The sequence below is a fragment of the Cololabis saira genome, chromosome 22 (genome assembly GCF_033807715.1).
Source record: "Cololabis saira isolate AMF1-May2022 chromosome 22, fColSai1.1, whole genome shotgun sequence".
Classification (NCBI taxonomy): domain Eukaryota; kingdom Metazoa; phylum Chordata; class Actinopteri; order Beloniformes; family Belonidae; genus Cololabis; species Cololabis saira.
This window is the reverse complement of record NC_084608.1, coordinates 24,555,061-24,582,038: the sequence shown is the minus strand read 5'-3', so window position 1 is coordinate 24,582,038 and position 26,978 is coordinate 24,555,061. Positions and strand designations below refer to the sequence as shown.

Below are 26,978 nucleotides of genomic sequence, written 5' to 3'. Positions count from 1 at the left end.
AAATGATGTAGATTTCTTCGGCAAGTGCGGCGGCGGCTGATTGGTTTTGTGTCACAGCCGGGATAAATAGAGAAAACGGCGTCTTGATAGACTTGACCTCACGACCACACACACACACACACACACACACACACACACACACACACACACACACACACACACACACACACACACACACACACACACACACACGCATTCAAATCCTGGTTAAACGATTAACGGCTGATTTTCCTTCCCAAACTCCCACCTCTTCATTGATTGAAACTGCACCCCGAAGACCTCTCTTATCACATCATTTCCCTGTATATTGACTATGTATATTGATCACACCTTTACCCTCCAGGAGCAGTTTCCTCATGCAGCTTCAGGTGCCCCACCGAAGGAGGAGCCCATGGGACGACTTTACCTATCAGAAATTGACATTTTTTCAGTGTACGAGTCCAATTTTTCCACATTTAATCCCCTGAACTGAGGGTAAAGCATGCGAGAAGCATGTGAAATTTAGCATTTTATTTCAATTAACTGCAAGTGTAATCTTTAGAGGAGTGTTATTAACAAGGTTACCTTCATGGTGTAAGCAGGTGAAAACTTCTGACAAGCCAAACTCCTTGCAGAGCTCCTGGTGGTCAAATATTCAAGGCACAGTCTAAAAAAAAAAAAAAAATAGTTCCTTGCAGTTATATATGTGGTTTGATTCCCAGTTTCACTTTAGGTTTGCCATTTCTTTATGTGCCTGGGACTGAATTAGCATTTGATCCTGATTTTTACGCTTTCTTCCTCATGAATGCTCCTAAAAAGAAAGGAATAAAGACAGAAAGGGGTACAAAATTTAAAAAAAGGAGGGAGGCAGTGTGTAAAGGAGGGAGCAATCCGAAGGGAGGAGTCAGGCGAGGGAAGGAGCAGCTGGAGTCCCACTCTTCGCCCTCTCTCCTCTCCGAAAAAACGCACTAAATGTAATAACAACTCTCCACGCGCTTCTCTGACGCTTATGTTGTGTTTACGCACATTTGCGCTCCGCTATCGGCAGATATTATCGGCAGGCTGATGGTGTTGCGTCCGCGGTGGCCGGACACAGCAAACTGTGAGAAGGAGCAGAAAGACAGAGGAGAGGAAAAACTCTGGCAGCGCCGTTTTGGAGTTGGAGTTGCAGCGTAAAAAAAAGAAAGAAAAAAGAAAAAAAAAGAAAGAAAGAAAGAAAAAGTCCCAGGCAACTCCAGAGGCACATCTGCAACTTAGGAGGAGGAGAAGAAGAAAGAAGGCACATACTTTTTTTTTCTTAAGAAGATTTAAAGGCAGACTTATAGTGGAAATCATCCAGAAAGAAAGAAAGTAAGTAGTTCAATCTATTTCCAACCGCACAAACTGTGGCGACGCGGAGCTGAATGTCTTTACGCACATGTGTGTACTTAAAGTTTAGCTGGCAGGGGGACTTTGTGGAGAAGCAGACGCTTCATCTTTCAAACGATGGGAGTTTTGTTCAAGTTTAGATTAACCGCAGGAACTCTGGGCTTTTCAAACAGCGATGAAAGTGTCGACTGAGCGTCCAAAGTGCGGCGCGGGTGCAGCGCAGACTTGGTGCCACTTGGCCCGCGTCTCCCCAACTGCGAGATGTGCAATTCAAAAACTTGCACAAACTTTGGTGCGAGCGGGGTGGGAGAAAGAAAATTCCCTCAAAAAACGTGTTTTTCAATGTTTGCTGGCTTATGAAACAGGAAATATCTGTAAATATCAGTTTTTTTTTAAAGAAAATAAAAAAAAACTTTATGCAGACATGAAAGTTAGTTGCAGAAAGCGCGTGGCTGCGTGTGTGATGCGGGGGTGAAAGGGACATTTATGTTCCTGTGTGATCAGATTTCAGCGCCTGGTATTGATTAGCTTTATGCTCTTGGAGTCAAACTTACAGAAACAGTTAGTGGGGGGATACTTCTTGCTCAGCCACTATGTTATTTTGTTATTTTAAATCAAAGCAAGCTGACTCCAGTCTTCCACCAACACCTAGATATCTAACAATAATAATAATAATAAAAATAAATACATATTATATATGTATAAATAAAGTCCTGCCTTACCTACCAAGTCAAAAGGATGAGGCTTAGAAAACAAAATATAAAAATAACATGATTTGAGCTTTTGCAAAAAATGTCCAAAGAGTAAAGAGTGAACATTTCAGTATATAACTTGAATTATTACTTTTCCATGTGCAGCTGGATTATTTCTGGAGAGTCATAATTTGTAACCTGACAGAGTTAAAACAAATCATTCAGAGGCAGAAAATCATGCTCAGCGATGCTGCTGACAATCTGAATTGGACATTTCTAAAACCAACCTTGAAAAAAAGAAAGAGGGAAAGAAAGAAAGAAAGGGCACACTATAGTGTTTGAAGGCATGTGTTCTCAGGGAAATTTAAGCCCACCACTGTGGGGTCTGTCCCCCCACAGGGGGCCATGTGGGGACTCTAATGGGGTCTCAACCAAAATGAAAAATAGTATAAATCTGCTGTGTTGGACTTTATTGCAGGCGACTGGGATTTGTGTAATTATAGAGGAGGTGGGTTTATCAGAAAAAACAGAAGAACACCTAAAAAAACTAAATAAACACTTTGCAAACATGTACTTTGGCGCGAATTTGTGCAGGCTAATAAGAAAAAAAATCAAGAAGCTGGGATCTGTGCATTGGTGTGGAGAGGAGGGGGGTCCTGGACATGAAAACGTCTGAGCGCCCCCGAGCCTCCACATGTGCAGATATTTGTTTGAATGTTTCCCTCCTGTCCTCGCCAGCTGTTCCACATTTTATCTGCTTGTCTGCTCTCGGGTTTCATACAAACGACGAGGGTTTGAGGTGCTCAGCCATGCGGTGTGGATAAAAATCCTCCTTTTTTCTTTTCTCTTTTTCTTTTTTCTTGACACATGGCAAATTAATAACGGAGGTTTGGCTGCCTTGACATGGAGCCAAGAATTAACACAGCAACAAAGATGTTCCACAAGTTCACATGGATGAAAATGTCCATTTTGTCTGGTTTTATGGGAAGCTTCTAGAAGCAGTTGGGAATTTTTGCAGGTCCTGGCTACATTTGTCTAATTAAAAAAAAGAGCATTCTCACTAAATGGAATGGGCCGTTTCCTTGTTTTATCTATATTAGCAAAATATATCAATGTGGATTAATGACTGTCAATTTTTTTTGCACCAAGCTAACATGGGAAAGAAATCAGAATAATCAGGCCTAGAATCACAAAATGTTAGGCCTTTTCTAAAATATTAAAATCCAAATATGATGATCTTTTTTTTTTTAATGAAATATCATTTAAGAATTTAATTAAATGGGGACAGACACCTTTTCCCTTTATGATTTGCATTTTGTGCTCTGAGACATCTTCATAAGTCCCTTTTTTAATTACACAAATCATTAAAAATAGTACATATACACATCTTTATTGTCATTGGAGGACAAAATTAGGATGACATCTGATTTTATTTTCACTGTGTCTGCAAGTTGGATTGATTAAATGTGAATGATACATTTTTTTTCTTCTTATAAATACAAATGTTACACATTTTTCAGAGATTTAATATTCTATAAAATGATGCTGCACTTAATTAATTACCTTAATTTCCTTTTCTGTCCCTCTTTCCTTTTATTAACACCAAAATTGTTTATTATGATATAAAATGACAATCTAGTCAGGAGTTAGACTATTTTACTCAACAATTCTCAGCCTTTAATTCCATTTTAAGTAAATATAAAATTAAACTGTGGTGCAGAAGTGTGCACCTTTACACCAAAAAAATAAAAAAATAAAATTGACTTTGTCTCATTATGAGGCAGCAGCAAGGACGAACCAAGCTGTGTTTAAGATGCTAATCTGAATGACGTGCACAATTTAGAGCCATTCGCTTACTGTAGCCAGGAAAGATGCATCACCGCCGCTCGGCGAGTCTTCAGCTCCACACGTGAGGAGTAGGTGGGGTGGATAACGTTTTCCCCTGCAGGAACCAGCCCGCTTGATAGCGGCGACGCGCCGTTTTATCTCAACTTTAAGCACTCCGTTAAGCAACATTTTGCATATATAGTGAGGCTGGCCCAGGTCACCTGTGACCTGCTGACCTGGTAGAATAGAGGCTGTCATGTTAATGCGGGGAGATGACATGCTATTAGCTTTTGAGGTATGACCCTCTCCTTTTATTTTATTTTATTTTTTAAGGGCCCTGCTTTTCACAGCTGAAGGCACCTTCTGTCCTCGGGCCTTTTACACTTTCCTGAAGGAAGAATACCTGTTATCAGGTCTGTATGCAAGAGCCACTAATGAGTTGTGTTGTTGTGCTAATGCTGCAACCTGAGGCACTCAAAGAGGCGGCAAATGTTTTGTTAAAAATGAGGGTGATGTAAGGGAAGTTGATTATCCTTAAGATAATGAGGAGAGAAGAAGATCTTGCTCCTGTTTTTGTTCTTCCTTAATTTGGAGGTTTGGCTCAAATTTCCAGCTTCTTGACGAGTTGAAGAGGCGCACGCGAAGGTGAGAATAGTGACAACTATGACATGTTTAATATTTATAGTAAATAAACGAGTAACGAGTGAAAGTTGGGAGTCATTTCCTGTGTATTGCGATTAGCCGTTGCTTCCCGTGGCGTATACTGACTAGTACAGTTGAACAGATCGCCCCCAAAAGAAATCTCCTTCTTTGATGATTTGGTACTTTGATATGTTGACATCAAATGAAACAGACACAGTGGGGAAAGAAAGAGGACAAGTCAGACAGAGGTAGTGATGGAGGGGGGGTGTGCATGAGAGTGGGTGGACATGTGTGTGTGTGTGTGTGTGTCTGTGTGTGTGTGTGTGTGAAAACTTGGGCTGAGATGGCAAACCTGAGGAGCGTCAAAACGTCTGGGCGCATTTGTGCGCGAGCAGAGACAAGAAGGGGTCTTGGGGCGTGCGAGGGCTTCTCCTTGGCCTCCTAATCCCCAGGCCCAGCCATCCCTTCAGGGCATGCCTCAGATCTGACTCTGGCTCTCTGCGTGGACGAGCCAGCTCTGCCAGCAGATTTAATATGCTATGTGTTCCCGCTCCCCCGACTCCCCTCCACCTCTACCATCATTGTCCCTGAGTGGGACCCTCGCTCGCTGCTTCAAGGAGCCTGCTAAAGGCACCTTTCAAGCCGGGTGATGTCTTTGGATAAGGGGAAAGTAGGGATGAAAAGGGTATGAGACTCAAGATAGCAAACTGCAATTTTAGATATGTATATTACTCACACTCAGGAATTTTAATACACTTGGGGCTTTTGCAGGCAGCAGTCTCACCACGATAGAAAAGCAAGCATGCATGCATGCGCATCCTGCTGCACAGCCACAGTCATTCATGCACAACTTTTTATTTTGTTTTCCTTTCCTTTTCCCTTTATTTGTATAAAAATGAAATAAAAATCAGATTGAAAAAAAAGGGAGCTTGATTTGGTTCAGTGGAGCTGAGAGAGAACCGTTTATTTCTCCTTTGCCTTTTGGAAACTTCAACTCGACCCAACAATTAGCTTGGTCTCCTAGAGTGAGGCACAAAAGATGGCAAAGAAAATAGTGGGGAAGTAAAAAAAAAAAGAGAAAAGCCATTACTTATATTTGCAGCAAGTGATTTGAAATGTTAACTTTGTTTGACAGGCTTTACATGAGGATTCATAGGTAACATTTAGACCTGTGTGTTAAGCGTGTCAGCTATTCAATGCCATTTTTTTCCCCCTTCCAACCACTTGAAGAGAAAACGGGACAGGTTACGCCTGCGTGTGAGCCACTGTTCATCCCCTCCTCTGTTTGCTTTGGCTGCTGTAAAAATGTCTTTAAGTCTGTGGTGTGAACTATAGCAGCAAGAGGTGAAGTGCCTCGGTTTGAGGCCCATTTGCTTGTTCGTAAAGTTGAGCGCCTTAACAGGCAGTTTCCCAGGTCGGCGGCTGTTGTTGCAGATGTGGCATTGTGTCAGCTTTGATGGGAGCCGGTTGTGGCATCCGTGAGGGGGTCTGGGCTTTTCTTGTCCAATGTGGTGACTGGGAGACACATGAACTGGCCGCTTGCTGTGAACAATGATCTCCCACTTACCCCTGCTTCCCCATATGTGAAGCTGAGACACACTTTTTTTTTTTTTTTTTTTAGAAAAGCTTCTAAAAGTGTTATTTTTTCTTCCCCAAACAAAACTCCTGTCTGCACATTAGCGGTTAAGTTCTGTGTTGTCATGCAACGGTGCTCACAATGTGAGCCCCGTGCGTTTGCACCCCCATGCTGCTCGGAGCGGTTCTCCAGTGGGAGTTATTCCCGAGAGCCGCTGCATCCTAGAGGTCAAGGAGGTGTCTATTGTTTAAATGCCAAATGTAAATCCCAAGGTTAATACCTGAAAGAAGCCCGGGCCCAGGAATTCTCCCTGTTAACTCTTCCCCCGCTCTACCTTTTCATTTCCGTCTGCCAGGGGTTTTGGCATAAGGTGGAAAGGGAGGGGGGGCCGATATCCCGTATAAACCCCTTTACTGTGTTCTCCTCTGAATGCTAACAGACCCGGCCCTCTAATAATGACTCATCTCGGAAAAACAAAAGGGCAACTCTACTATCTGCACACATTTCTGCCCCGACCTGAGAGAGCCCTCCTTTGACAGGGCAGGATTTGAAGACTAATCGTTTTTTCTCATGCAAAGCATGCTGTTTTAAGAGCTTGGGCCGTGGAAGGAGGAAGGGAAGGGAAGGGGGGGGGGGCTCTAACAATACTCCGCAGGGAGTGAGGAACAGGGTTTTGGGGAGGAGGAGGTGGGGTTTTGGGGTTGGGACTTGGGATAGGGGGAGATTCCTCTCTCCTTCTCTCCTTTGCTCCTTAGACAAAGCCCGGTTCCTTTCAGGGTTGCGTGGGGGGTAGGGAGCACGGGGGGAAGAGGAGGGAACATCCAAGAGTTTGAGTTCCTTGAAAGAGAGAGGGAGAGAGAGAGGGACTCGGGACGTTGTGGATGACAGTTTGTCACTGCGGCTTGTCTGCCTTCCTGGGGAAAGCGCAGGCCTGGCCTCGCAGTGACAGCCCTGGAAAAGAAGTGGGCCTGAGAAAATTTATCGAGAAACAGAAATATTAACGTGTACAACGGGGGCCTAAAACGGCTCGGCCTATTCCTGCCAGACGGGTGTTTTTATTAAGAGGGGTCGACATGCTTTGGAAATATATCTTATTCATGAAGAGAGCCAGGTTAGACTTCCTTAAAGAATTCATTATATTCCCCCAGATGCGGCTTTGGCGGGTTGCAGGCCGTCCCCTCGGAGGACGCGGAGCGTGGAGCGCAACATTGTAAAGCCTTCCCTCAGTGGGCATGGGAGTGCGAGGGGTTCCATTTGTCAAAGGTGCTAGAGTCCTTTTCCCCTTCTCAACACTTTTCTCGGCTCAGCCTTAAACTCATTGTCTGAGCGAAGGCAGGACATTAGTCACTGCAGCTCCGCGGGAGCCCGAGGGGGCGAAGGACCGGGGCTCCGGAGCCCGGGTCGGACCGAGGGGAGGAAAGAGGGGAGAGAGGGGAGGGGAGAGGGAGGGAGCAAATGAAAAGGTGAGAGAAGGGCGAGAAAAGAGACGGAAATGTGGGGTAAAGGGGAAATTGAGGAAGAGAGAACATGAGGACGTGGAGCATGTGTGTGGGAGTGGGAGGAATACCGTGGAGGGGGTTAGAGGGAGTGGAGTCTGTAGCTTTACCTCAGGGCTCAGTGCGTAAGCCCCTGTCTACCCCCCAAAGCTGCTTTCACAAAGAGATTTACAAGACAGGTCTTCAGTGTGCTTTGCTGCACTGCATTATGAGTGAGTGTGAGTGTGTGTGTGTGTGTGTGTCAAAAATGGACCTTTCTGCACTTGATTTCCTTTTTGCATCACCTATGCAAGAAAGATATTCCCCTAAATTTGCCAATCCAGGCAGGTCAGACCCACAACAGCCCCAGTGGAGAGGTGTGAATAACCTATTCCCCCTGGTGGCGGTCTGCGGGTGTGTGTGCACTCATGTGTGAATGTATTTCACAGATTCTCACATACAAGGGATCTTGTTAGCTTTTGGAATTATTTATAAAGCCTCGCTTTTGTGTGGCGCCCTAAGTCCCTGTCTCCTCCCATTACTGCCTATGACTCTACCTGGGCTCCTTTCAGCCCGCTAAGGCTCCCCTCAGCCACCCTCCCGCAGACGGAGTGGGGTTTAGAGTTACACCTAAACCCCTTTTGCCGTCGCCAGAATAACTTTTACTCTCTTTACACGAAACTGACTAAACTGCTTCTCCGCCCTGAGAAACAGTTTTCTCATTTAGAGAGACAAAAGTCAGCGGAGACGGATACAGTTTAGGGAGACTCACAAAGTTATCTGGACCCGTCCCATGTGGCTCTGATTACGCAGTAATCCAGGAAAGTTTTTCTCCATCCTTTCTCTTGCATGGAAGGAGAGAGGCTGAAGGTTTTAGTGTGTTTTAGACAGTTTATGTTAATGTTTGTCTTTTATTGGAACAAGCTGGAACGTGATTATGGTCCTGCTCGCTACATGCGAACGGTGAACTGCTCCAGTTTCCCATCTCCCTCTGGCACGGAGATCAATGCAAACCAGCTAACATAGGGTAATAAGCCATTAGTACACACATTGTTGGAGAGATTTACATACATCGACCGGCGAACTGATAAACTAGGTTCCGTATCCTAGAGGTAAGAATTATTGTGTGTGTGAGTGATTAGAGACTGTGTGTGTGTGTGTGTGTGTGTGTGTGTGCAGCAGTGCTGGGTGATCTCCTCCCTGTGACTGCCAGTGCCGCGTGATAGGTGCCAGATTGCATAGCTGGAAGCCAGGTTGTCTCTGCTTGTCAGGAGAGCAAGGTGGAGGGAAGGGAGGGGGGTGTTATGAGGATGATTACAGTACAATGTTCCTCTGATCTGATTCATCACTAACTGTCTCTCCTGCAAAGGGTGAACTTATTATCCCTGTCTCAACTTCCACCGTGGAGCCAGCTGCTCTCCATGCTTCCCAATTAACCCAAGGCACCCGTCAAACGCTCCAATTAAGGCCTCCTCCTTGTCCTCCTCCTCCTCCTCCTCCTCCTCCTCCTCCTCCTCCTCCCCGTGAGTTTATTTGCCGGCCCGGCTCCGGTCGAGATGGCACGCAGAGGTGAGTGCGAGCGAGCGAGCCGGCAAGTGTGGAGCGTTGTTTGCTTAGCGGCGGCGGCGTTACAGCTCCCAGATTTATTTGAGGTGGGGTTGCTAACAGCTGAAACGACTAAATACACCCAGATGTTTGGCTCCCTCGCAGTCACGTCGGCGGGCCTGAGGGGGCTGCCTGCCTAATGACAGCCTTGTTCCTCGCTCCTCACACCAGGGAGTTTTTTCAGGGGGCCATTTTGTGCCTGTGTGCTCTCCGGAGTTCATGGGAGTTTTGGAAAAGGCTCGGCAGGCGGCTTGGCGGGTTTTTACGGCTTCCCGCCCGCAGCCTTGCGTCTGGAGTTTGTGCGAGTTTGTTTCAAACTCGAGCCCCCCACTTTCCGAACGTGAAAAAAATTCAGCCGTGAGTCTCTGTTGCCGGTGAGCAACAGTGTGTATCGACACGTAGGAGGGTTGCTGTAGGTGGGATGCAGGTTTGGCAGCACTTCCCAGTCCTCGGAGACTGCTCACACACATGTGTGTGTGTGAGAGAGAAGCCTACGAGCCCATGCAGAGGGATGGGGGGGCTCTCTGGCTGATATGAAAGTGAAGGGAGAGAGTTGTCTCCCTGCGCCGCCGTGGGGAGAGCCGTCAGGGAGATGGAAGTCTCTGGGACTCCCTCTGAGCTCCCGATGCCTTTGATCTCATTCTTTCGCTGCACTAGACTCCATACTTCTCCACAGAACACACTCACCTGCTGTCAATCCCGCGCCACAGACTCACACTTCACACAGATGAGACTCTTCACTTGCATACTCCACTTACAGACCAGCTCCGGGTTCAGTGTGCGCCGTGAGTTGAAGATCTTCCAGAAGTGCTTAGGGGTAAAAACTTTGGAAGCAGCGACTGCTTGAAACACGTTGCGGTGCAGATCAGCCGCAGATCAAGTCTGTTCATCTGTTGGTTATTTGTTTAAAAGTTTTTGGAGTCAATAAAATATGAGATTCCAGAGCCCCAAACACACATGGTCCTGGAATAGGTCCAAGATGCAAAGAGTTTAATATGAGATGTAATACATTTAGCTCCAAACAATCCACAATTAGCATCTTTTCCAGTCCAGTGGCCAGTAGGGATGGGCGGTATGGACTAAAAAATGTATCACGATAATTTCTGGCATTTATCCCGATAACGATAAAAATGACGATTAAAAAAAATACTAATTCAACTCCACCTTTTTTCTTTCTTTCTTTCTTTCTTTCTTTCTTTCTTTCTTTCTTTCTTTCTTTCTTTCTTTCTTTCTTTCTTTCTTTCTTTCTTTCTTTCTTTCTTTCTTTCTTTCTTTCTTTCTTTCTTTCAGGCTCATTTCCTTCCTTCCTTCTTTTCTCCTGCTCTCTCCTTCCTTCTTCCCTTCCTCTTTTCCCCCTTCCTTCCTCCTTTCCTTGTTTTCTCCCTTCCTTCCTCCTTTCCTTGTTTTCTCCCTTCCTTCCTCCTTTCCTTGTTTTCTCCCTTCTTTCCTCCTTTCCTTGTTTTCTCCCTTCCTTCTCCCCTTTCTTTCCTTCCTTCCTTCCTTCCTTCCTTCCTTCCTTCCTTCCTTCCTTCCTTCCTTCCTTCCTTCCTTCCTTCCTTCCTTCCTTCCTTCCTTCCTTCCTTCCTTCCTTCCTTCCTTCCTTCCTTCCTTCCTTCCTTCTTTCCTTCCTTCCTTCCTTCCTTCCTTCCTTCCTTCCTTCCTTCCTTCCTTCCTTCCTTCCTTCCTTCCTTCTTTTTTCCCTTCCTTCTTTCCTCCTGCTCTCTCCTTCCTTCCTTCCTTCCTTCCTTCCTTCCTTCCTTCCTTCCTTCCTTCCTTCCTTCCTTCCTTCCTTCCTTCCTTCCTTCCTTCCTTCCTTCCTTCCTTCCTTCCTTCCTTCCTTCACGTTGTGCGTGGATTTAACGCAGAACCATAAATCAGCTTTACACAAAAACGTCATTAAGGGGAATTTATCGTTTTTACTGCGAGATGACAAATTCTTATCGTGCGGAATTTTTTTGGCGGTATCTCGTGAACGGTAAAATATCGCCCATTCCTAGTGGCCAGTTCCCCCTTCCATTCCCCCCTTGTCCCGTCCATCACTGGGATTTTGAGTTAGGTGCCGACACATCGAGCTTACATTAAAGTATTTTTTCAGGCCGTCTGATGGCCGATAAGACGAACGTGCAGATACAACAAAATCCTCCATTTCTGCATCTGTGGAATGTGTGACCCCGTGCCTACCCTTTTGGATCCGCTCCCATCCACACAGGAAGTCTAGCGTTAAAAGCAAGACTCTTCTTTTTTTTTCTTCTTCTTCCCACCCCCCCACCTCCCCCCCCGATCAGCCTTTAGTTCTCTCCCTGCATTCCTTTGACTGACTGTGGCACATTTCAGGACGGCTTCATTCGGCATTCCTTTACATCCAGATTTGTTTCCCCCTCCCTCCTCATTTTTCCCCGTCTCCCTCTGTTTAGGTCCGGCTTCATCACGCTGGAGCCAAAACACCGAGACAACTTCATCTCATCCAATTTTCAACCCTTTAATTCGGTTTAAATGGCGTGGCTGCAAGGGCTGGGTCGGGAATTAATAAGAGCCAATAAAGCTCGCCGCTGGGGCATCGAGGCCAGTCTTTAAGTAAACATTATGACTTCTTGAGGGGGGGGTTCAGGGGCAGCACTTGATGAATTGTGGCGGAGCTTGGGAAGGGCTAATTTCTCACTTAGCCGTCCTGATGGGGCTGGCTAATAGGCCTTTGCTTTGCCTGGCTGATTGTCTGCTGGCTTTATTATTGTGCATTATCGCGCTGCCCCCTGGCTGTTTTTAGTGTTCGGCCCCGGAGACGCCAGAGCCCGTCATTAATCACCGAGCGGCACTGACTCGGTCTGCTTCGACACTTATTCTAGCGACGCGGTGGAATGAAGTGGAGGAAAAAGAGTGATAGAAAAAAGGAGAGATCATGCGTGAAGTGTACACAGCGGCGGAGCCGAGCTGAGGGAAAAGTTGGCAGGGCAGCTTCGCAGAAACTCTGTCACCTGTAGCTGCACGGGCCTTTCAGTTGCCTTAAATAGCTCCGCTCTTTGTCGTATACCTCTGTCTGCGGCGCGGAGGATAAGAGGAGTGTGTTCTTCAGTCTCCTGGGCAAAGCAGAAGACCTTCTGTCAGAGCTGTACATGCTGCCACTACCTTTACACAGGGCCATCCATCTGCTTGATCCATCTCGGAGCGCGTGTGTGAGGAGGAGGAGGATTGAGGTGTGTGTGTGTGTGTGTGTGTGTGTGAGAGAGAGAGAGAGAGAGAGAGAGAGAGAGAGCCTTTCATCACTACAGGAATGCCTTTTCCTCTACTCATCTTCTCCCTCGGGTCCCTTCTCTTATTTACTTTCTGCACAAAGTGATTGCACTTGCATACGGGAAAGCGTATATAAACCAGATGCTGCATCCACTGCCGTGCACGCCGGGCTGTTTTCACACACTCGCACACGTGCATTACACAGGGATTGTGCTTTCAAGCTTTGCAGCCCACGGTGTAACATGTACTCTTTTGGTGTGAGAGCACAGCAGAAGATGTTGTTGTCATGCTCCGGCTGCGGCAGCGTGCAGAACGCATTCTGAAGGCTCGCATGAAGAATGCATCCACAAACACAGGACTGTTTTCACCGCAGCTTAGAGGCCCTGCGACGAGATACGGATCCCATTCGCCTGTTTGTTTTAGTATCTGCCTTCTGCAGGGGCCACTCGCTCCTGCAGCAGGCAGCAATTGTTCAGAGAGTTCTGCATCTCTCTTTAGATTTAAATCAAGTCGCCGTTAATTTAACTTGAAAAGTTCTAAAAGAAAAAACGAGAGAGAAAAAAAGTTTAGCATGAGTGATTTTTTTTAGTTTTTCCTCCTCTCAAGGACCTCGGCTGCATTATGCTGAAGTAATATGTTGCATTGTTAGCTTTGGCCTTCAGTAAGTGGCTGAACAAGCATCTTTTTCTTCTCTCAAGAATTAGGAAAAGTGTTCTGATCAAACAAAGAGTCTGCGGTTTTTTTTAGGGAAGAGAAGAGGGAGCAGGGGAGAACCGATACGGCGTAACTGGGCCACCGTAGCCTCAAAGCTGCCCGCATTATCCATTGTCTCGGTTCGCCGCAGCCTTCGTCGCGACGAAGCAAGTGGCTCACGAACAAATGCGACGTCAAAATATATAAATAAACAAGCTAATAAGCAGGGGGCTGTGGGGAGAAGGAGCAAGGCATCCATTGTGGCGCATGCTTTATTTGTCCCTTATCTACTGGGTAGGGAGCGCAAAAGAGGCATCATGTAAGCATCGCGATTACATCGTGTGGGTTTGTTACACAGGAATGTAAGATTCACTCAGCTCATTCTGCTGTGCAACACACTGGGTCCCTCACCAGCCCTCCACAGCAAGTGGAGAGGTCTGAGGGACCAGGACGCATGTAAGGATAATCTCATTAGCTGCGCTGAAAGCTACTGATGGGCTGTATTGTTGCACTGTTTGTCCTTGAAAAAAAATAATCAAAAACGCTCCACGTCTGACTCAAGCTCTCCATCGTTTACATTCTGTGTAGTGCACTTGTGATGGCGGCCCTGGCGCTCCGCTGTTAACCGCTGTTAACATGATGCACTTTTTAAAATAAGGACAAATATCTCTGTGAAATGTAACGGTCTTCAGTCTCCTGTGCAGAATTCATGAAGGGATTTCTTTCCCTCAACCGAGATGTAGATTTATTGTAGCTTAATGCAGGGATAAGAAGAAATATATAAATGACAGACGATCTGAGCGGCTCAAACTGTGTCACAGGACACAAAAGGTCAGGAAAATCGTGCTCTAAACCGGTTAATGATGTGCATATCTGGTATTTGATATGTGTGTGTGGCAGGGTGTGACTAATTCCTGCTAAATGGCCGTTACTGGAAGGGTTGGTCCCCCCCCCATCAGCTGCGGGCCAGACTTAGTGCCATCTGGGCACAATGTTAAGTTTTGTTGGTAAATGGGAACCAGAGGCACCGAATCCCGAAGCCGCCCTCCTTCCCCCTCCCGTGGCCTTCCAGGGTGCCAGGAGCCGGCCATAAGTGCAGCGTTGGGCGCAACGCTCCGGTCCGACTCCATCCTGCTCAACATGCACAGCAAGCACATTCTGTTTTATTGATAGATTCAGCTGATCTTGCTGCAGGCCCTCTTCCTCCTCCTCCTCCTCTTCCTCCTCCTCCTCCTTGGCCCCTCAGTGTTTGTAGTTTTTCCAGCTGTGAAGGAGGCCTTAATATTGTTGGCATAGCTGCGAAATGTGCAAAACGCACGCTGGACACGCAGGAACAACAAGCGCCGGCATGCAGGGGCGCAGTGAGGTGCGCACGGGCGCACGCACGCTCATGCATAAGAGGGCACGGGCGCACTCGCGCTCCTCCCTTTCACCATTCATTTTCCTTCCTCGTCCCCACTTTTGCTCGCAATCTCCGTCAGTCGTCTACATCTCCCATCTCGCCCCTCCCCTCTAACTGGCTGCGCTGCGGTGCGTTTGTGCGGCGTTGATAAGCCTAAGATAGCAGATCTCGGTGGTCGCTGATGTAATGATGATGAATGCTGCGGTGCTGCCAGTCTCCCCCCTCGGGGGGCCTTCGACACTGAACAGTCGCCCAAATGAAATGAACACAAATACAGTACCCCTGCCTGTGAGGGGGGGACGCCAAATCTAAGAAGACACTTCAAGAGTTCCCGTCTAAATGCTCGCCAGTTTCCGAGTCTGTGCATGTGGCATAAAATTAAGTTTGTAAAGGCTACCTTTAAACAACAAAAAGCATGTTTTTTTTTTACACCTCTCGTGCCTCTTTTAGCCTGCACGAAGAAAGAAACACTGATTTGTTTTTCATCAAAGGCAAAACTTTTATTTTGGGGTTTCACTTTGATGTGTACAATTTGTAGATGACTTTCAACTTAGCGCCTTTGTCACCGAGGCGTGTAATTTATGTTAAATTGATTTGCTTAATGTGCTTATAAAATAAGATTTTTTTTCCTTTTTTTTTTCTGCAGGAACAGTCTGAATTGTGGTGTTTTAAACCTGTTTAATCGCCTCTCTTTTCGCTGTGGAAGGATTATAGTTGAACACAAATAAAGATACACCCTCTTTCTCTCCTCTCTAATTGGGTGTGGGACTGACAGTTTACGGAGGAGACGCTTATTCTGAGTAACAGCAGCATCCTGCTCGTAAGTGGCCCGCGCCAGGCCTCGGAGACGCATACGGATCATTTTTAAACGGCGCTGCCTCGCGGGTGGCGTTTGATCTCAGTGGCAGGAGGTCAAAGGGCCACATTCTTTTTAAAAAAAGCAGTCAAAGTTGTCCTGGAGATGTAATTATATCTTCAAGGATAGATGGAAGAGACTTGTTGTTGGTAATCGTTGGCATGCTTTTTGGGATAGTTGGTCAGGGGCAGAAATGAGCAACACACACACACACACAGGCGAACGCTGGAGCCTCAAACATCTGCAGGATTGGGTGTGGGCGCCCAGGTCCGAGGGATTATGGGTGAAAAGGTCCTGCTTTTAATTGATGCTTTGGAACTGTGGCCTGCCTTGTGGAACACAAAAGACGCGTCAGACACGCTTCAGTGGCTTGGACTTGTGAATGTTTTCCCGAGCAGTGGAATGCCCCGCTCTTTCACTCAACCCCCTCTCACCCCAAAAACTCCCATCCCGTGTCTCGTATACTCACAACACTTTAGTTCTCTTTACCTTACTCACCTGTGAGGGTGATTAGAGGACACATGCATGTATATGAGTACACATACATACATTCATACATTCGCAAAGCATGCTGGGAGCTCATCAGAAACAGCTGCAAAGCAGCTTCTCTCCTTGTTCCTTCCCTCTTCGCTGCTTCTGCTCAAGTCCAGTCATTAGAATGAGGTAATGACAGTTTCAGAGAGGGAGAGGCTTTTTTTTTTTTTTCCCCTCTCTCTTTCGTTTCAGGTTTTTTTAGATGAGGGAGTGAATGAGTCGCTCACAGGGTCAGTCATCAGAGCAGGAGCTTAGAAAAAGACATCCGTGCTGGTCTGCTTGTCCTTTCTTCTGTTGTTGTTGGGGCAGCCACTCCATCAAACACATGCAGAAGTGATTTAAGATGATATCAGGGCGAGTAAAACAAAAAATGTCTTTGGTTGGAGATGACTGCTACACATGTATTCATGTGGGAGTGATTAAAGGACAAGTTCTTGTTTAATTCTGTTTTGATTGGTAGGGGTGTAATTGCATTGTGTTTCTTTTTTTTCCCCCCTCTGCGCTCTCTCTCTCTCTCCCTTTATTTTTTTGTAAGCCAGCAATTGCTTACAGATGTTGTTGTCGGGTCAGAACAGATGACAGACTGTGGTTTTTCAGGGGGTTGGGAAAAAAACAAACAAAGCGCACAGTGTTTGTCTGAAGTTTACCCCTCAACGCTTCCCCCTCGCCTCCCCTTCCTTGGGGAGTTGGTAAAAAAATAATAAAAAAATAAAGAAATCCCCCCCACCACCACTTCCAGTCCCAGCAGTACCCACTCTTTCTGCACGCTGGCGGACTTTACTGCTTTTGTATACATGCATGTTTATAGAGTGGAAGACAATTAAACAGCGCAGCTGGGTAATTAGCGGGTGTTTATTGTAAAGAAAATGTTTGTCAGACTAAATATTTCCAGTAGTTATCCATGAATTATGGAGTCTAAGTAAAGACTGAACTGGATCAGATGAAGCCGTCCTGTACTTTGTATAAATGAGCGGTTCTAGCGTATCGCCATCCGTAATCAGAGGACCTCCGTGACCTAGATAGAAGTGAGCTGGTAGACGGCCTCGGAGGTGCTGAACTGAGCAGCATGTCTGCCAGACTGTTGGCTGAACCTCTTCTAAACCCACAGACAGTATTAACTTGAACCACCTTTATTCTTTGAAAGAAAAATTGCCCGGCACCATGATATTCCCAAAAGGGCCTTCAAACAAGCCTTGTTTTTTCAGGACTGCGAATGTTTCTCTCTCTGTGGTATCCCCTTAAGGTTTCTCCTTTCTCTCTGGAAAGGCTGCTAGAGTAGGATTATCAGTATATATCCACAAGCTGCCTCCATGTCTATTCTGAGATAGAAAACCTTGTCAGGATGTCCCGCCTTCCTCTCTTTATTGAGCCGTGTTGTTGTTTTTCTTTTTAAGTCGAAAATTGGGACGAGTCAAAGTCTTGGTTTGGGATATTTAACCGGCGGTTAATGGAGAAGGAAATCAGCCCCCTGACAAGCATATCAGAGCCCAGCAGGTTTGAGTTAAAATAAATCAGGCCGAGCTCCTGGATTGACCTGTGCTCTGCTTTGGGCGTCATGAGAAGGGAGGGTCGGACATTTTCCTTAGCAAGGTTCACAGAGCAGAAGTCTTGACTTCAGAGGCCTCTATTGATAAAGTGGAGTATGTTAAAGTAAATCAGGCAAGAAATTTGCGAAAAGCATCATAAAAAGTAATGTACTGTTTAAATTGTTGATTTATTTGGTTGCAGAGCAAGGATGTCTGATTCTTTTCAGAATATGCAACAAAAAAAAAAAAAGAGGCATATTACGTTTTAAATTACTGTGGAGCTTTGCCATTTGGTTGAGCCTTGAAATCAATCTGTCAGTTCGCAGATGAGGAATCCGGGTTCCACCAAGTAAAGTTCAAGCCAGAAAACACGATGTAGCAATTATGTACCGACTAGATGTTCATATTTAACTTGTCGGAAACAAGACAGCTGAAAATGAGGCAGAAAGCTGAAAATATATGGAAATCACACATTAAACATCTTTGAAAAGAGCGAACAAAGCTTGTGTTTCTTTTGGATCAACGATAAGAAATGAAAATAACTGGCTAGCCTCAGCTGGTCCTCTCCCATGCATGATAGTGGAGAAAGAAAAATATTTAGTGAGTATATTTAACGAGAACTTTGAAAAGTAGAAGCTGTTAAAAATAATTACTTTTTTTTTTTTGTTTGTTTTACGTTTTCCAGCTTCATTTTTGCATGAAATGAATGAGCCCCGCTAGTGAACGGGAGTAAGATGCATCCATTCAGATTGTAGTTTTAACATATCTGCATGCTTCTGCTTCTTCTCCGCCAGTCATCTCGTCTCCATGAGGTCTTGAGGAATGATCCAACGCCATGGAAACCCAGTCCCAGGCCAGTTCCGCAGCTGAGAAGAAGAAGAGGGTGGAGAATATCGTGGCTACGAAGGGCTCGTCAGCACGCAGTGACATCAGCGAGAAGGCGGTGGCCTCCAGCACCACTTCAAACGGTACGCGTCGCCTCCACCTGCACGCCGAACCGCAGCGGTCCGCGTCGACATTAAGCCGGTCGTTTAGGTTGGAAACAGGTTCGGGGAAATTGCCCCGTCGGTCGGTCGGCCTGCGTGTCGAGTAAACGGATGACAACATCACACAGCTGATATTCAGCTGTTTATTTAGTTGAGACAGTTTCAAATAAACTTAGTTAATTATTATAATGACATGGCACCTGTCAAAACAATGTTTCTACAACAGAAACACCATAAAATCTGAATTTAAGAAGGTGACAGGACTGTGAACCCACTGCAGAAGAAACATAAGAAGTTAAAAAAAAACCTTAAACAGAGTATAAGATAGGACTGAAAGAAACATGTTTTAATTTGAAAATGTCTGCTTTGTCTTGTTTTTGTCAGGTTTTGGATCAAAATGAGTTTTATTTTTACACTTATTTGTCAGAGGTCGTTTCTGTTGCATGTGCATCTTGTTTTTGCTCCACACCTGTTTTGTGTTGATTACCCGTCTGCTCCGTTCCAGATATCCACACCTGCTCGCATCACTCTGTTTTTATACTTCTCTTGTTCTCTTCCAATTTCTTTCTTCTTTTTTCTCCCCCTTTTGACTTTCCAGCCTTTCATTCTCGTATTTATGTATGACTTTATGTTTCTCCTAAAGTCATAAACCTGTGCTTGGCCTGTATTTGTATTGCCTGCTCCTGGATTTCTGATAATCTGTTGTTGGGGTTTTTTTTTTCTCGAATTGTCTTGTGGAAAGATCTCCTTAGTTTAGTAAACGCCAACCTTTGGAAATGCAGGTTATTCCCTGCGTCTTAAAAGTACCATTTTAAGTGGCCCTATTATGCTAATTTTTGAGAATCTAATAACTCCAGGAGGCGGTAATTATTTTAGACCAACATGGACTGATGATGACAAGGAGAAACACTTTCAGAAAACCAGAGGATTCTGCTATAGGCAGAGCTCAAATATGTTTCTAGAACTGTCTTCCAATTGTTTATATCCTTTTAGGAACATGCCGTGACCTTATAAGGAGATCCTGCTCTAGCTTACGTAAGACAGAGCCACCAATCTCACAGAAGCCGCTTTTGCACTAGTATCGCTTCTCCTCGGTTCCACCCGCCACGGCCCCATTTTGCGCTTTCGCACTAGGGCTGAGACGGGTAGAGCCGCTCCAAGTCGATACTTTTTTCTGTAACCATTTCAGCGAGGTTCTATAGCGGGCTGAGCAGGGACTATTTCTGAGGTCACCATCCTCCGCGCCTCTGATTGGTCGGGGGGCGGGGCCGTCAGACGTTGGAATCAGGAAGCGGGAGTCAGAGCGAGAGCGACTGGCGGCTCGCGGCGATGTTATTATAAAGCACAAAACGTCTGTTTGGTGATCCAACTCTGAGGTGCAGATGTTCATAAACCTGGTGACTGACGAGAGAATTAAAAAAGGGATGTAGACGGGCTGTTTTACTCTCAGCCGCTTGCGGCTCCAGCTGATTTCTAATCAGCGCCGACATGAACAAAGCGGTTGCGCAATCGAGTACGTCACAGCAGCTTCACCCCAACCTGCCCACTTCTCCCCTGGCTGTGGAAAAACAAACGGGGACAAACGGGAAGAGCCGCGACGAGCCGAGCTGGGCTAAGGTGGTACTAATGCAAAAGCGCCAAAAGGTTTCACAACCTGACTCCTGTAAACAGACCAGACATGTAATTATCATTTGATATAATATTGTACATAAGTCAGAAAAAACAGAATTTAAACATTTGTTTTTGTGTGATTATTGACCCAAATGTGTGAAACATCTCAACAGAAAATATGACTTTGGCAAAGTTTAATCGACTGATTTAAGATTATTTACGCTTAGCTGTAAAAAGCAGACACCTCCAAACAGACACCTTTCAGAAGAGTTAACATGATGCTATTTATTTTATTTCATTTGACAAACTTTGCTGTGTCTGTCAACCTTTTATATGTAATACTTAAAACTTTGCATAAAAAAGTCACATTCATTTGGTAGACACCTTTCTCCAACTCATAAATGAGAAACACGTTGGAAGCGATGTGTGTTTTAGTAGCACGCCCGAGGACACTGTGACATGTGAACTGAGGAAGTTGGGATTTGAACCAGCAACCTTTCTGAAGCAAAGAACGACCAATGCACTTCCTGAACTCCAAACTCATATTTCATTGGAAGCCACAAAGACTTGCAGATTTCCCCGTCAGAGGGTTTTTGTTCGGAAGATATCCAGATCCCTGCGAGCTTGATATGAGGTTTTGGCTCCAGCAGGTCACCAACCATCACTCAACGTATCTGAACTCTGGGGGGCCCCTGATCTGGTGGGGCCCAAGGAATTTTTTCTGCGCTTGTGTTGTCATTATGTAATAATGAACAACTCACAAAGACGTGAGTAAAAAGATTTAGAGCCCTTCCATGTCCTCTTTTCTCATGGCGTACCATCGGTCTCGTACAACCCTCTTTGGTAGCAACTTTGGCTCTCGCCGCGATATCGTTTGATTAAAAGTGGCGCAGGGCTTGCAACTCATTAGGAGTGTCATAATTCAGCCTTTCATTGTCAATTATGTGGCTGGAATGAAAAAAAATATTAGATGGCAATTTCTTTCTTCTTCTTTTTTTTATATTAGAAAGCCTTAGAGCTTTCTAGCTAAAGTCATAACAAAACCAGAGTTGAGATCACCACAGTCTAAGCTGCAGCTGTGCTCATTAGCTGTGAGAGGATTTGGAAGGTTTTGGATTTGGAGACTTGGCTCTCGGAGTTCGCGCTGGCGGCTTGAAAAGTGTTTTCGGACTATGCTGATGTCAAGCAAAGTCATCCCGAGTGTTAACGTGAAACAAACAGTCCGAGAAAGGGTAAATAAGTTGCTTTGACTCAGCCTCCATATGGGGGTTATCACAGGATGTGGGTAAGGTAATGCATCCTGAAGCATCTTGGGAACACTCTCGCTCTTACTCATTCCCAGATGGCCAGTGCCGTTTCATTCATTAAAGGAGCAGGAATGAAGAGAAGTTCGTTGTGGAAAAAGCATGGATGTAATTTGGCTCTGTGATTGTGGATTTTTCTTAGTAATGTCCTGGTAATTATGGCTCTGAGCGGCACATGGTTTGTCTCGAAAAACCTCGCGGAGCAGTCTATTATCCTGACTTAGCCATGTCAGAGGACAATGTGACACGCCGTAAACTTTGCAGTCCTCTCATAATGCACTTTAGGAGAGGAAGGATGATACGTATCTGCATAGAAAGGAGCCTTTTTTTAGCGTCTAATCTCTGTCTTGGAATCATAAGATTGCTTACACATTCTTTGTGTGGTTATAATTACAGCACATTCCCGATTCACCCCCAGAACTCATAACCTCTTATCAGGTGTAACCCTACACTTGCCTCAACTTTAACCCTTGTAGCCCCTGCCCCGCTGCCTCAAACCAAACAAAAGGTAATTGTGAGCAGCTGCGGAACCCTGGTGACAGGTTCTTCTTAGGGAGACCTGGCCAAATATCCTCCCTCCGTCCAGACTAGCGGCCCCTGAACTTAGCATGGTTAAAAAAAGCCTCATGGTGCACGTGGCAATGCTGTGCTACGATAAGTTGTGAAATTTGGTGAATATTTAGGAAATGCATGTTCTGATTCTAAAGTAGCCAAGAAGCAGGTATTTATCTGATCAGATTCTTCGGCCCTCCTCTTTTATCCCTAAGTTAGTTTTGTCCAAGTTGAGTAATTATTGAGTCCTGGTAGAGAGTTCCCACATGGTTGGCTAAATTGTGGCTTCATCCTGTGTGCCATTCATTTCTACCCCCCCCTCCTCCTCCTCTCCTTTCACAGTGACAGCTCAAAAGAGCCGACCGGGCCGCAACAATGCTGTGATTGGTGCTCTTTAGGAGGGGTTTGGGACCGGAGGGGGTTGCTCACTCCTCCAATCCTCATCATTCAGCAGGCAGGTGGACCACAAAGTCCCTTGATTCTTTTGTTGAGTTGTGCGATTAAAAAAAGATGTCCATGCTCCTTGGCTGAATAAATCCTGTCGTCATGGGATAATTTGAAAATAAAAAAAAAGAAAAGGGGGGGGGGGGAAGAGAACAGGGTGGTGCTAAAGCACTGGTTGTTTTGAGAGCAGAACTAGGAGGGTAAAAGTTTCTGGAGGTAGTTGGAGGGAGATGAAAAGAGCGGGGGAGATAAATTGGACTTTGTTTAAAAGACTTTGTTAGAAATTGCTGCTTTTGCCGCACATTTTCTGCAAATCATGTTATGGAGTGGGTGAGTATGACCCTTCGTAATGATGCTTAAGAGGGCAAGAAGAAGGGTCTCAGAGGCAAACAAGTTAAGCCTTAAAAGGGCAGCAAACGTTCTGTAGGTTGCCAGAGAAATCCCCAAGTAAATGGATAGCATGGCTAAACTGTTTAAAGGAGAAAAAGAGCACTTGAATACGTTGAAAGAAATCTTCTGATGGGCAGAGAGGGAGGAGAGATACGGCGAGCGAGGGGCGGGTGGGGGGGCAGAAGAAAAGAGAGAGAGAGAGAGAGGGGGCCACCTTCTTTTTAGGCAGCCATTTAAATGATCAACAGTAAATAGAGGGGAATGTCATCTGACAGAAATAAAGTTCCCGTTAACAGCGGGGATGGAAAGTAATTTACAGATACGCTGTCCCCGCCATCTTTGTGCCTCCCAGATAAGGTTTCATTTCAGAAACGGATAGGAGACATTTTCACTTACGGGCCCCCATTCTGGGACACCTGTGATAACAGCTTGTGGACCCCTAATTGAAAATGGGTTTCAAAATGGATTTTCACTTTTCTTCCTCCCTCCTTTTCACCCTCCATCCCCTTTCCTTTCTCTCCCCTCTCATGACTAACCTCCTCTCCCCTCCGTCTTCACCCCCCCACCCCCCCCCGTCCTTTTTTTTTTTCCCTGGCGTTCTCTTGTCGTTGGCAATATTGGAAGGATGGGGAGTGAGAGGGGATGAAGGAAGAGAGGGAGGGAGGCCCGGGGTGGAAAATGGAGCGTTGGGAGCGGATCATCCCTCAGCCCGTGTCACAGCTATGACAGCCGCATGATCCGTCTTATTAATGAAATCATTGATCACTTGATGGGACTCATAACCAACTGTTTTCTCCACTGTGTCCTGCCTCATCTCCTCCTCCTCCTCCCTCTTCATGCTGCCACCTCTGCTTTCCACTTTTCAGTCCCTGCTGTATCCCCCCCCCCTCCACCTCCAACCTCCCCGGGGGAAAAAAAAAACTAAGTAACCATTGAAAAATTAATAAAAAAAACACTGAAATTTATAGGAACACCCAAACACTGCCTGACAATAAATACTACCGGCGTCCGATCGGAATTGGAAATTGGAAAGTGCATCTTCCCGTTTCCTAAATTTGCCATTTACTTTTGCAGGAAACAAGCATGGGTTTATTTTTTGAAAATTTGCTCGAGGGCCACAACTGCTAAAGGGTGATCTATGTTATCTGTGTTTGGGCTGCATTTATTTGGTGGGGAGCAGAGAGGGAAGCATGGGCCCCTTCATGTTACCCTGCTTTGCCTGTTGGGGCTAATGAGAGAGAACTGATGGAGGGATAAGGGACCTCATGGGAGCTCTGGCTGGCCCGTGGGTCAAACAGTACAATGGAGGAGGCGTTATAGAGCCTGACACACAACCCCACATAGGAAAACAGGCTTTTAGTGTCAAAAGACCTTTGGATAGTGAATGCATAACAAATAGAAATGTGGAAAAACTTCTTATTTTTGAATCTTGGAATTAAATAAAAATGTTGAAAGTAGGAATGGGCGATATTTTACCGTTCATGATATACCGTCAAAAAACTTCCCCACGGTAAGAATTTGTCTTCTCGCGGTAAAAATGATAAATTGTAAAGCTTATTTATGGTTCTGCGTTAAATCGACGCACAACGTACGTGAAGGAAAGAAGGAAGGAAGGAAGGAAGGAAGGAAGGAAGGAAGGAAGGAAGGAAGGAAGGAAGGAAGGAAGGAAGGAAGGAAGGAAGGAAGGAAGGAAGGAAGGAAGGAAGGAAGGAAGGAAGGAAGGAAGGCTGGCTGGCTCTTGAATGTTGTTTTGCTTTATATCTTATGTCATCCTCTAATGTTATTGTATATCTTATTGTGTTGTATTTATATTATTTTTTTTAAAGCCTCCTGTGGACAAGTGTTGCAAATTAGCATGTATGCTTAAACACTCAAACAGTGCATTTGGTTTGTCCTATGTTATTGTGATGTCCATACCAAATAAAGAAATATAATAATAATAATAATAAGGAAGGAAGGAAGGAAGGAAGGAAGGAAGGAAGGAAGGAAGGAAGGAAGGGAGGAAGGAAGTAAGGAAGGAAGGAAGGAAGGAAATGAGCCAGAAAGAAAGAAAGAAAGAAAGAAATGAGCCTGAAAGAAAGAAAGGAAGAAAGAAAGAAAGAAATAAATAAAGAAAGAAAGAAGGATAGTTATGGCCTGAAAGAAAGAAAGTAAGAAAGAAAGAAAGAAAGAAAGAAAGATAGATATGAGCCTGAAAGAAAGAAAGAAAGAAAGAAAGAAAGAAAGATAGATATGAGCCTGAAAGAAAGTAAGAAAGAAAGAAAGTAAGAAAGAAAGAAAGAAAGAAAGAAAGAAAGATAGATATGAGCCTGAAAGAAAGAAAGAAAGAAAGAAAGAAAGAAAGAAAGAAAGAAAGATAGATATGAGCCTGAAAGAAAGAAAGAAAGAAAGAAAGAAAGAAAGAAAGAAAGAAAGAAAGAAAGAAAGAAAAGAAAGAAAGAAAGAAAGAAAGAAAGAAAGAAAGAAAGAAAAAAAGAAAGAAAGAAAGAAAGAAAGATAAATTCCCATTGATGACGTTTAGTAGCATTTAGTATCTTTTAGAGCAGTGTTTCGGGGGCTCCAAAGACTGAATGTGGTGATAGATTTATAGTTAAAAAGATGGAGTTGAATTGGTTGTTTTTTTTATCGTCATTTGTATCGTTATCGGGATAAATGCCAGAAATGATCGTGATACATTTTTTAGTCCATACCGCCCATCCCTAGTTGAAAGAAGAGATGCAAATGAAACTGCAATGTGGTCGCTTTTTTTCGTGGTCGTACGTGATAAGATTTCAGACATGTGTAACAGAAACTACCTGTAGGTTTGAGTTTGTAAAATCGCTGTGTGCACATGAAGCCCTCGCTGGTGAGCCATAGCCATTTCATGGACCTCTGCACTGAAGGCAATTTCCTGCAGCAGCAGGGGGACAGACTTTGGCAGAGCCACCTCACGGGGGCCTGAGGCGCAGGATTACCGTAGCCTCGCTGCTACTCGGGGTGGAGGGGAATCTCAGCTGCCCAGCCCCTTCTCCAGCCCTGCCTGGCCTCTCTCGTCTGGCACACTTCCGCCTGCCCAGATCTGCCTGCCGGGGCCCCGCTGCTCCTTCACGGCTGGAAGATGGTTATAAGCCATTGCATGAAGACTTGTGCAGACTGTGGAGATGCCGGCAGGGCTTAGCTGCAGTGAAACTGTATCTTTGCTCTTTTTCGTTCATCCTACTTGTTATAGTGCATGTTACAGCTTTAGACCTCAATGAATTCTTACACGTTCCAGACAAAACTCCCTTTTTTGTTTTAGATATGGAAACTCACCCCTACAATGACACTGGGTTTGGCAGAAAACAAGTAGCTGGTCTACGGTCGAGTTCCTAAAGAAGCCAAATGGTTTAGCTGGCTTATTTAAACCACATGTAAAGTCAGTAATATAATTTATTGGACAGGAAAAGTGGGATGCACAACTGCAGCAGATTAAATTTGAACCAGGAAATCAGTCTGAATGCTGTGTTGAATTTTTTGCTCCCAGTAAGTTTGGCAGCTGGAGGTCATATTGAAAAACAAACAAACAAAAAGAAAATCTTCCTACATAAAAACCTGATTGTAAATGATTCGGACCTCATAATGAGGCAAATCAAAAGTTGAGTTCTCAGTCTTTGACTTTTCTAATTTTAATATGTTGTGAGAGTTCATGCTGATAATCACAATGGCTTCTTAAAAGACCCCCGAGTTCATTTTCCCTGACATGCTGAGAACCAGAAAGGCCTGAGAGTCAGGGGTCACGCGGGTCAGAGGCAAGGACCAGCCTCTTAACGAACAAACCAGCTCGCTCTCAGAGAGCCCATTGGAGGGGCATCTACTGGCCTCTCTGCTAAATCTACTGCTCTGCCGGATCTGGCTCCTTCAAAGAGAGAGGCTCTGGGGCGACCGGAGGCCCCATAAACTCATAAACCAATAAAGTGGGGAAACAGTAGTAGATTATTCTGCTATTCTATCCATTTGTCGGCAGTCACCAGGGGCCTTTCTCCTGCCAGGAGGCACAAGGCAGGAGTGTCCTGACCCTGTATGAAGGATTTATTGTGGTGTGTTCTTTACCGCATCTTCTCTGTTGTTTTCACTCGCCCTCCCCTCCGTACCCCAGGTGGGCTCTTCCTGAATGCTCTCAGAGGATGAAGTGGCTGGGAAACCACGTTTAGATTTGTGGAAACAAAAATATTAAAGATATTGGTTACTGTAATGAACTTCTTTTCATAAAACTTTGGCATGTTTTGGAACATTGCGTTCCTCTGATGTAATGCCTCTGTTTTGCCTAGAA

The 26,978-nt window shown here is 45.2% G+C and overlaps 1 protein-coding gene across 3 annotated transcripts in view; it reads left to right on the top strand.

Annotated features, from left to right (window-relative positions):
* The first annotated feature begins 898 nt into the window (after positions 1-898).
* Positions 899-26,978, top strand: part of gli3 (GLI family zinc finger 3) — a 119,015-nt gene continuing 92,935 nt past the window's right edge. For all 3 annotated transcript variants that reach the window (XM_061712984.1, XM_061712985.1, XM_061712983.1), the window contains exons 1-2: positions 899-1,329; positions 18,198-18,371. In XM_061712984.1, the coding sequence (XP_061568968.1) occupies positions 18,239-18,371 (133 nt within the window). In that variant the 5' untranslated portion in view covers positions 899-1,329; positions 18,198-18,238. The remainder of the gene's footprint in view (positions 1,330-18,197; positions 18,372-26,978) is intronic.